The sequence below is a fragment of the Marmota marmota genome, unplaced genomic scaffold, assembly GCF_001458135.2.
Source record: "Marmota marmota marmota unplaced genomic scaffold, marMar, whole genome shotgun sequence".
Classification (NCBI taxonomy): domain Eukaryota; kingdom Metazoa; phylum Chordata; class Mammalia; order Rodentia; family Sciuridae; genus Marmota; species Marmota marmota.
In genome coordinates, this window is record NW_026000174.1 from 10,750,279 (window position 1) to 10,761,842 (window position 11,564).

Consider the following 11,564-nt stretch of genomic DNA (forward strand, 5'->3'; position numbering starts at 1 on the left):
AAAAAAAAAAAAAAAAAAAAAAAAAAAAAAAGAAAGAAAAAAGAAAAAAAAAAGTACCCCTGAGTTCAATCCCTAGTACTGAACAAAACAAACAAAACAAAAAACCCCAGTAACTCTTAAAAGGCAAAACAAAACAAGGGATATATTTTCACATGTTTACAACTGGTTTTGAAGACCATAATAGAATTGAATTACATGCCCTTTTTAGTTTTGGAGCTTCATGATCAATCCTAAAACCACACTGAACAGACTAAATGTGATTTGAAGAACTGAAACAATTTTTTTTCCTGGGGATATGACCACAGTGAACATTTAATAAATTGCAGATCACAGGTGGAAATTTTCACTTTCTAAAAATAATTATATTTACATGGAATATTGAATGGTTTCTTCATTTAAGAAAAATAGCACCTACTTTGAGTGGCACCAGAATCCCCAGACTCACATTTTAATATCACGAAGCAAGGCCACTGACTGCTAGAAATCAAGTGAAAGGCCATAAGCAAGTGTAAAACGATAAGCCTCAGGAGATTCAGAGACTGGAGACAGCCCCAGCTCATCAGAGTTGCTGGATCAATGGAACTCAAGTGATGAATTTGGCTGCTGCTTCTATACTGCAGGCTGGGATGTCATGTACAGAGCAATGAAAGATAACTCTGCAGTGGCCAGTGTATCCAGGAATTGGCAGGGATTACTCTGTTTTGTGCAGAGGCCTGGGATTGGAGCATCAGACTGCTATTGAGAGTCTTCAACCTGCTTCCAGCTCCTTTTGTGCTTCTTACAATCCCTCAGGGTAAACCCTCAAGACTCTCACCCCTATTGAGTGTCTGATTCTAAGAGGTTTTCTGTCATATGGATCTGAGATTATAAAAGTTTATTGTCTATTTTGGGGGGATATTAATTGTAGAAAAATGTCTAGTTACTACTCATTATGCCTGCTAAACAAGAGGATGGTATTCTTTATGGCTTGGGTACTCTATATAAATTTGAAAAGAAAACATTCCAGTATTACACTTTCAAAGAAGCATTTCCTTCTGCCAAAATTAAGGGAGCACAAATGGGTAGTTGCTATAGCATTATCTGGCTGTATTGCTGATAAAAGCAGATTCTGTGAGTGAAGGTTAAAGGATCTCTGGAATCTGTCCCCTGTGGACACTGCCTGAGTCACATTCTCATTACCGCTTGTCTGAATTAACAGCCTCTTCAATGATCTCTCTGCCTCTACAAAGGCAGTGACTTGCATTTGTACAACAGGCCCTTCTGGCTTCTTTCTCAAAGTAATGTTTTAAAATGCAGAAAATAAAATACATAGGAGTACAAAGGAAATAAATTTTATACAAATGAAATGATGGAAATATTTTTCAAGGCTTAGGGATGTAGCTCAATGGTAGAATTACACCTGGAGCTCTTGCCTAGCATTTACAAGGCCCTGGGTTTGATTCCCAGTACTAAAAAATAAATTACATGTGTGGTATACATATATACTTTAATAAGAGACTAGAAATCTTTTCCAAAAGTTCACTACCTTCAAACTGCACATAGGTTGAACGTTTTTAATCACAAAGTGCAAAATCTAAAATGCTCTGAAATTTTAGCATGTGCTCAAACAGTTTCAGATTTTAGAGCATTTGGATTTTTGGATTTTACTGGGACAACTGTTATAATTTGAGCATGGAGCTCATATTATTTAATATTGTATCAATCTTGAGTTTTCTGAGTGTGATGTTATAATCATGTAGGGAAGAATGCCTTTGTTCTTTTTTTTTTTTTTAGTTGTAGTTGGACACAATACCTTTATTTATTTATTTATTTATTTTTTATGTGGTGCTGAGGATCGAACCCAGCACCTTGCATGTGCTAGACAAGCGCTCTACTGCTGAGCCACAACCCCAGCCCCATGACTTTGTTCTTAATGGATACATGTTAAAGTATTTAATAGGGTTCAAGTGACACAGTATATTCAACTTTCAGATAATACAGCAAAAATAATTATGTGGGGGCAGAAGAATACAGATAAAGTTAATGTGGCAGAATGATAACTTGTAAATCTAGGTTAATGGCATATAACTTATTCATTCTGTTTTTTTTCCCCCCGATTTGGTATATAGGTTTGAAAATTTCCCTATATTAAAAAAAAAAAGTAGAGCAGTTCAAAATAGGCTTTCCACATAAACTGGGTCTGGAGATGAGTAGGAAAATGAAAGTAAAACCAAATAAAAATACAAAAGCAGAATGGGGTAGGAAGAGCACATCAATCTTTCCTTAAGCAGAATGGTTCTAAGCAGAAGAACTTCTAGCCTTATCAATTGTGCAAAACAAAAGAGAATTATGTTGCACTTTAGGCTTGTTTTAGGAAAGAATTAGTGAAATACATGATATCTGCCTTTTACTTTCAAATGACTGGAAGGGTAGATGTGGTGTGTGTGCTTAGAGAGAGAAAACACATGGCAAAATGTTAACAACTTGAGGATTTAAGTAGAGCATGACAATTTATTGTACTACTCATACTATCACTCTTCTATAGGTTTGACATTTTCCAAAATAAAAAGTTAAGGTAAAGTTTCCATGTTTTCTTTCAGTGGCTGCTAATTGGTTTTGTCTGCTTTTAATGTCATACTTGTATTCTTCTTTCCTTCTTGAACTCTTTCAGCCTAACAAAAAGGATGTATAAATGAATGGCCTCTCCATTTTTACATACAGAAAATTCTTCTCCAGGATGATAGTCATTGCCATGGGACAGAAACAAAAAAAGAACAGTATGTAACAGAATAAAAGTAAGGGCTTTAGAAAAGAAATATTTAGGTTTAAATCTTCATTCCAAATAGCATTAATTGTGTGACCTGGAAAAACTATATTTGACCAGGCACTTGGGTCGAATAATTCACTTAATAGCTGGTAGAAATTTTAGAGGAGTTTTTACTAGTTATTTCAGGACAATGGTTTAAAACAATAAATTTCCTTGACATTTCCTTTCTGTAGTCATGACACAATCTTCCCACCGCTCTTTTTAAACTAACATGAAAGGAATCATAACATTAATCTTCCTCAGGTGTCATGAAGGATTAAAAATTTGTTAAATTACATAATGAAAAATTCAATTCAGAACAACACTGAGTTTCTATTTTACATTAGAAACTTCAGGAAGCCCATGCTTCCTGAAGAAGATAATGCAAAAGTTTAGGAAATGACGGATAAGAATAAGATTTCATGAGGTACAGGCAGAAACAGTTCATCTCAAGTACAGAAAATGATTTTAATGAAGGTATTGAGGAATGAGGGATCACAGTAGGTTTAGAAATGAATGAGTATTTGGCATGGGATATTTTGGTCCTCAGAAGTGTTATGAAATATAAGAGATGAAATTGAAGGGATAGATTGGAACTGTATTATTAAAAAATGGTCTTGCCAGGTGTGATGACACATGCCTACAATCCCAGCAACTCAGGATTTCAAATTTGAGGCCAGCTTTAGCAAATTAGCAAGGCTTTAAGCAACTTAGTGAGACCCTGTCTCAAAATAAAAAGGTCTGGGGATATGACTCATTGGTAAAGTGCATCTAGGTTCAGTCCCCAGTAACTATTCTCCCCTAAACAAAAACAAAACAAAACAAAAAAAGATTTTGAGCTCTTTGCTTCTTGGTTGCCATGTCCTGAGCTGCCTTCCTCTTCCATGCCCTTCTGCCTCATCATGGGCCCAGGATTATGGAGTAGGCCAATCACAGACTGAACCTCTGAGACTGTGAACCAAAATAAACTTTTATTCCTCTTTTGGTCACAGCAACACAAAAGCTAACAAAAAACACAACTTGGTACTGAGATGCTGTGAATAGTGGTTCAGAAACCTTTGGAACTAGTTTGTGGGGAAGGTGACTTTGAAAAATTTAGAGACACAAGCTGGAAAACTTTAGCTTATTATAAGTGGACTTTAATGGGTGATTCTGGTAGGTGCTCAGAAGACCGGAATGCTAACCCAACAATGGACAATAAAGACTGGGCTCATGGGGTTTCAGAGGAGAATGAGGACTTTTTTTAAATATCTATTTTATTTTTTAGTTGTAGTTGGACATAGTACCTCTTTTTTATTTATTTTTATTTATTTTTATTTGCAGATGGACACAATACCTTCATTTTATTTTTATGTGGTGCTGAGGATCAAACACAGTGCCTTCCATATGTGAGGTGAGTACTCTACCACTGAGCTACAATCCCAGCCCTATTTTACTTATTTTTATGTGGTACTGAGGATTGAACCCAGAGCCTTGCTCTTGCTAGGCGAGCACTCTACCGCTGAGCCACAATCCCAGCTCATGAAGAATCTTTTGAAAATTGGAGTAGAGGCCATTCATGTCACCTTCTGGCAAAGAAGTTGTCTACATTTTGCCAATGTTCTGAGACTTCTGCAAATTTAAAGATGATATACCAATTAATCTGGTGGAAGAAATTTCTAGGGAGCATAGCATTCAGGTGGTGGCACAGACATTACTGGTGGCTGTTAGACAAGTTTACTGTGATACTCAGGAGCAGAAAACAGAAGAAAGATTTGAAAATTTTGCAGTTTGGCCAGAAAAGTGCAAGTAAAACTGGGGCTATTGAAGGCGTAGCTTTTAAAGACATTACAGCCACTAAAGAAATGTTAAGTACTTTACACAGTGTTATGGTTTAGATATGAGGTGTCCCCCAGAAGCTCAAGCGTGAGACAATGCAAGAAGGTTCTGAGGAGAAATGATTGGGTTTTGACCCTGACAGGGATTAACCAAGTGCTAACTGAAGACAGGTAGGGTGTGGCTAGAAGAGGTGGTCTTTGGGGGTATGGCTTTGGGAGTTTGATATATATATATATACACACACATACACACACACACACAAATATGTCAGGGAATCTAGATAGAAAGATTTAGTAGATTTATGGGCTGAGGCTCTAGCTCAGTGGTAGAGCACCTGCCTTGCATGTGTGAGGCATTGAGTTCTACTAAATCTTTTTTTTTTTTTTTTACACAATATCTTTATTTATTTATTTTTATGTGTTGCTGAGGATCAAACCCAGTGCCTCACACGTGCACAGCAGGTGCTCTACCACTGAGCTACAGCCTCAGCCCATAAACCTACTAAATCTTTCCATCTAGATGCCCTGATGTTTCAAACTTAATATTCTCCAAAAGATTCATTATTTTCTCTACTGAACTCCTGCCCCAAATACAAACACACCTGTCTTTCCTGTAATTTGCCTTATCTCATTGGTGGTACCACCATTTACACTTTTATATATGTTAGAATTCTCTCTTCCGAATCTAATAAAACAACTTAACCAGTTATTTTCAACTTCTTAACAGCTTTGACATTATTTATCTCAGGTACACTTACGCTACTAGTAATTTAATAATAACAGCTGCATTTATTGAGTACCTGCAACATGCCTATTACCTTAGATCAACTAATCCTTAGATTAATTAATCCTTAGATCAACTCTAAGGTAGGTGGTATTAGCTTCATTTTACAGATAAAAGCTCTTTAGCCTTAGATACCTTTGATCCTGTTGTACTTCTGCTCTTCAATATCTCAGTTTTTCCTTCCTCATCTTTCTCAGCAACTCTGTCTTCAATTATATAGAGAATTCCTTATTTTGGGTATCCTGCTGATGAGTAAAATTTAACAAGGAAGAAACTGAACCTATAGTAAACCTTCCTACTATTATCAATGGAACATTCACAGTTTTGTGGTTTTCAATATTTTTCTTTCTTCTTCTTCTCCTTCCCTGTGGCCACTTCCGCTCTCTCTCTCTCTCTCTCTCTCTCTCTCTCTCTCTCTCTCTCTCTCCCCTTCATGACTCCACCAGAGTTTTCCAGCTTTCCTCTGCTTGGCCCTTACCCCCCGGCCCAAAACAATGGAATTGACTATCTATGGAAACCTCCAAAACTGTGAGCCCCAAATAAACTTTCCCTCTTCTAAATTCTTCTTGTTGGGTATTTTGGTCACAAAAGCCAAATAAAACACATTTGCATAAACAAAGAATGAGTTTATGATAAAATTAACTCCTATTATCTTATATGGGGAAAAATAAACTATACAGCATTATATCTATTTTAGAGGGGAAACAAATCCCTCCAATGTGGCATACTCATAAATTGTTATACTATAGTCTAGATTACCTTTTTGGAACATATCACTTTCCCATATAAGTATCTATGATGTTAAATTTTATGTCCAAATTGACTAGGCCACAATGTACCCAGGTTAAATAGATCTGGGGGTATCTGTGATGTTGTTTCTGGATAAGATTAACCTCGAACTGGTGAATTTGGTAAAGCAGACTGCCATCCCCAATGTGGGTATGTATCATCCAGTCTATTGAGGACATAAATAAAACCAGAAGCAGAGAAGAGAGACATTGCCTCCTTTTAACTTTTTTTTTTTTCTTTCAATACTGGGAATTGAACCCAGGGCCTTGGGCATACTAAGCAAATGTTCCACCACTGAGCTATAGCCCCAGCCTTCTGCCTCCCCTCTGTAGCTGGGATAGCTCATCTCTCCTTCTCCTGCCCTTGGACTGGGATTTAAACCATCAGTTCCCCTGGTTCTCAGGCCTTCCATTTGGACTGAATTATACCACTGGCTTTCCTGGGTCTCCAACTTACAGTCAGTTGATTGTGGGTGAGTCAATTCCTCATGGTAAATATGCTGTTTTTCTGGAGAATGCTGACCAATACAGAATCTAAGGTGGCTATGACTTGTTTACTATATAAAATATAAATTCAGCTCTCCATGTCTAGGACCTCTGTCAACCATATACTACCTACTCTTGTACCTCTCTAGTTTCACTTTTCAAATACTCCAATGGAGCCATCTGGTTCAAGTAGGTCCCAAGTCTGATTATTCCTCATTCTTCCGTCATTCCAATTCTTTTTTGGGGTGGGTAGGGGGGTTCCAGGAAATGAACCCAGCGCCTTGAGCAAGCTAGGCAAGCACTGTACTGCTGAGCTACCACACCCAGACCCCAGTCTTCTCTCATTTCATCCTTGCTATATCTAATATGCCTTTTCAGTGTTTTTTACCAATTCAGAGTATTCCTTCCTTTATGATCCATGGTGTAACTAACCAACAACTAGTTGTCAATATCCAATCAATAAGGGATTGTAGTTCACAATCAAAAAATAAAGAGAGCATATATGCTGGGGATTTTTTGTTAACTGATTAGGGATAACTGTTATTCTTCAAAACAATATGATAGAGTATACAACCTAAGAAAGTCCTTTAAACAAAATGCCTTCAAATGCTGGATAAAAATAAACATGCTGGGCTGGGGATGTGGCTCAAGCGGTAGCGTGCTCGCCGGGCATGCGTGCGTGTGGCCCTGGGTTCGATCCTTAGCACCACATACAAACAAAGATGTTGTGTCCGCTGAAAACTAAAAAATAAATATTAAAAAATTCTCTCTCTCTCTCACTCTCACTCTCTCTTTAAAAAAAATAAAATAAAAATAAACATGCATAGCTGAACTTATAAAAAGAAAGGGAAATTCCTAAAGGCTGAATAAAAATGGTGAACTGATATTGAAGTTACCTTGGGGCATTTCCCATTCTCAGAGCCTTACATATGGGGTGTGGGGGACTGGGGATCTAACTCAGGGGCAATTTATCACTGAGCTACATCCCCAGCCACTTTTTAATTTATTTATTTATGTACATGTGTGTGTGTGTGTATGTATACATACACACACACACACATATATATATATATATATATATTTTTTTTTTTTGGAGGGGGCAGTGCTGGGCATTGAACCCAAGGCCTTGCACATGTGAGGCAAGCACTCAATCAACTGAGCTATATCCCAGCCCCCACTTGATTTCATATTTTGAGATAGGGTCTCACTAATTTGTTTAGGACCTTGCTAAGTCATTGAAGCTGGCGTTGAACTTGTGATCCTCCTGTCACAGCCTTCTAAACTGCTGGGATTACAGGTGTGTATCACCACACCTGGCTTCAGACTCTTGTGTTTTAACTCCCATTTGAGATTAGGAAAAAAGTCTTGAGGAAGATGGGAGGTTAGAATTGAAATATCCCTTCCAATCTTGCAAAATAACCTTCTTTTAAAAAATGGTTTTTTAGTTATAGATGGACACAATATCTTTATTTTGTTTATTTATTTTCATGGGGTGCTGAGGATGAAATCTAGTGCCTCACATGTGTGACAAGCGCTCTGCCACTGCGCCACAGCCCCAGCCCCAAAATAGCCTTTTTTTTTTTTTAGTTTTATTGATTTTTTAAAAAAATATAGAGTACAATTTTTCATATCTTTATATATAGAGTATGTTCACACCAATTCATGCCTTTATACATGTACTTTGCTTTTTTTGCATTAGAATTCTTATTACACAAATATACCACAATTTTTCATAACTGTTTATATATAAAGTATGTTGACACCCAATTCGAGTCTTCATACATGTACTTCAGATAATGATGTCCATCACATTCCACCATCCTTGCTAATCCCCTGCCCCCTCCCTTTCCTTCCTACCCTTCTTCCCTATCTAGAATTCATCTCATCCTCCCCTGTTCCCGCTCCCTATCCCACTATGAGTCAGCCTCCTTACATCAGAGAAAACATTCGGCATTTGTTTTTTTGGGATTGGCTAACTTCGCTTAGCATTATATTCTCCAGCTCCATCCATTTACCTGCAACTGCCATGATTTTATTCTCTTTTAATGCTGAGTAATATTCCATTATGTATATATGCCACATTTTTTAATCCATTCATCCACTGAAGGACATCTAGGTTGGCTCCACAGTTTAGCTATTGTGAATTGTGCTGCTATAAACATTGATGTGGCTGAGTCCCTGTAGTATGCTGTTTTTAAGTCCTTTGGGTATAGTCTGAGGAGAGGTATTTGCAAATCAAAACTACTCTAAGATATCATCTCACTCCAGTCAGCATGGCAGCTATTATGAAGACAAACAACAATAAGTGTTTGAGAGGATGTGGGGAAAAAAGTACACTCATACACTGCTGGTGGGACTGCAAGTTGGTATAGCCAAAATGGAAAGCAGTATGGAGATTCCTTGGAAATCTGGAAATGGAACCACCATTAGACCCAGCTATCCCTCTCAAAATAGCCTGCATAAGTCTGTCTCCAGTGAAAGGATTGATCCTCCAAATCTACCCATTAGCAAAGAAAAAAGACAAAAAAGCTGTCTGGTTCTGCCTGGGATCTAGGGGAAGATGGGAGTAGGGAGGTGTGGGGTGGAGGTGGGAGATGTCAGAGTCTTACCTGAAAACTTATAACCACAAACCTGTCTACACAGCAGTTAAGGGCTCACATTTACATTATCAGGACTGGGGTTGCGGCTCAGAGATAGAGCACTTGCTTACCATGTATGAGGCCCTGGGTTTGATCTTCAGCACCACATAAAAATAAAATAAAGATATTGTGTCCGCCTATAACTAAAAAATAGGCATTTTTAAAAAATTTACATTATCAACCAGATCTAGGACACCCTCAGCCAAGAAATTAAAGTGATACCAGCCTGAAGCAGTGGCGTATACCTATAAGCTCAGTGACTGAGGAGGCTAAAGCAGGAGGATCACAAGATCAAAGCTAGCCTCAGCAATTTAGCAAGGCCCTAAGCAACTTAGCAAGTCCCTATCTCTAAATAAAATGTTAAAAAGAGCCAGAAATGTGGCTCAGTGGTTAAGTGCTATAAGAGGGTACCTACTCCCCTCACCGCCCCAAAAAAAAGAGTAATAGAGGATGCTTAGAAGACACAACTCCAAATCGCTGTTGGCAAGATCTCAAAGAAAGGTATAGTTAGACCATTCAGGATTCCCACAATCTGCTGAAAAAAATCTTGCCAACTTGGAATACCAATGAAAATTAGAATTAAAATATTAGACCTTTTAGGCAAAAATTGAGAGAGATCACTGAGAGATCTCATTAAGGGAATTTCTGAAGAATATTGATTCAAAAAGAAAGAAAGTCATCTCAAAGATTTGAATTATAAGAAGAAATAATGAGAAAAGAAAGTGGTAAGCTCCAGGTGTGTGAGGAAACCACTGTCATAATGTTACCTCTTCATTAAGGTGACTAAGCTAACTTCAGCAGCTACACATGACAAAGAATACAGCCTTTACAGAATGAGATCAGAACAAATAACAACAAACAGCAACAAAACCCAGGAAGGAGATAGGGAGTTGATTTCCAGAGTTGCCACATTATGTTATATAAAATGGCCAGTTCTCACAAAGAAATAACTACAAGAAATATGAAGGAAGGAAGGGAGGGAGGGAGTAAGGGAGTGAGAAAGAGAAAGGAAGAAAAAGTAATGGCAGGTCCACAGAAAGGGAAAAAGCAATTAATAGAAAATAGTGCCCAAGGAAGCCCAGATGTTGGATTTACCTAGATAAAAACTATAAATCAAATATTTTATTTTGTCATATTTTATTTATTTTTATTTTTATTTATTGCAGTGCTGAAGATCAAACACTAGCCCTCATACACAAGAGGTCAGCTCTCTCTTTACTACTGAGCTATATCCCTAGCCCAATTCCCCTATTTTATTTTTTATAATGTCATTGTATTTTGTGATGCTGATGATCGAACCCAATGCCTCACACATGTTAGGCAAGTGCTCTACCACTGAGCCTCAACCCAGCCTCCTAAATCCCCCATTTTAAATATGTAAAAAGAACTAAAGAAAGCCACATCCAAAGTATATAAAGTAGAACATCCATGAAGAAAAATAAATTATTAAAAATAACCAAACTCACTGAGCATGGTGGCATATGTCTGTAATCCCAGTGACTTAGGAGGCTGAGGCGGGAGGATTAAAAGTTTAGTGCCAGCCTCAGCAACTTAGACCCTGTCTCAAAATAAAGAATAAAAAGGACTGTGAATGTAATACAGTGGTAAAGCACCCCTGGGATCAATCTACAGTATATTATGTATGTATTTATGACCAAATGAATACATAAATGAAATAAAAATAACCAACTTTACATTTGAAAAGTACAATAACTAAAATAAATCTCACACAGGTGGCTCAATAACAGATAAGATCATGAAAACTAAAAGTAAGTCAAGATGATTAAGTATGAAGCAAAAGAAAGAAAAAAGAATGAAGGTAATGAACAGAGCCTCAGAGTGCTGTAGGACACTATAAAGCACACTAATATAATGGGAGTCACAGGATAGAGAAAAGGGGCAAAAGATTATGTGATGAAATAATAGCTGAAAACTTCCTAAATTTCATGAAAATAATAATCTACCTATCCATGAACTTAATAAATTTCAAGTATGATAAACCCAAAGAGATCCAGACTTTAACATATCATAGATTACTGAAGGCTAAAAACAGACTTTTTTTTTGTTGTTCTAGGGATTGAACTCAGGGGCACTCGGCTACTAGCCACATCCCCATCCCTATTTTGTATTTTATTTAGAGACAAGGTCTCACTGAGTTGCTTAGCATCTCGCTTTTGCTGAGGCTGACTTGGAACTTGCAATCCTCCTGCCTCAGCTTCCTAAACTGCAGGGATTATTGGCATGTGCCACCGTACCTGGCTAAAA

The 11,564-nt window shown here is 37.5% G+C and overlaps 1 protein-coding gene across 1 annotated transcript in view; it reads right to left on the bottom strand.

Moving 5' to 3' along the window:
• Aamdc (adipogenesis associated Mth938 domain containing) overlaps positions 1 to 7,566 on the bottom strand; it is a 19,407-nt gene extending 11,841 nt beyond the window's left edge. Inside the window, exon 1 of the mRNA XM_048787877.1 lies at positions 7,557 to 7,566. Coding sequence (XP_048643834.1) covers positions 7,557 to 7,566 — 10 coding nt within the window. The remainder of the gene's footprint in view (positions 1 to 7,556) is intronic.
• Between the last annotated feature and the right edge of the window lie 3,998 nt (positions 7,567 to 11,564).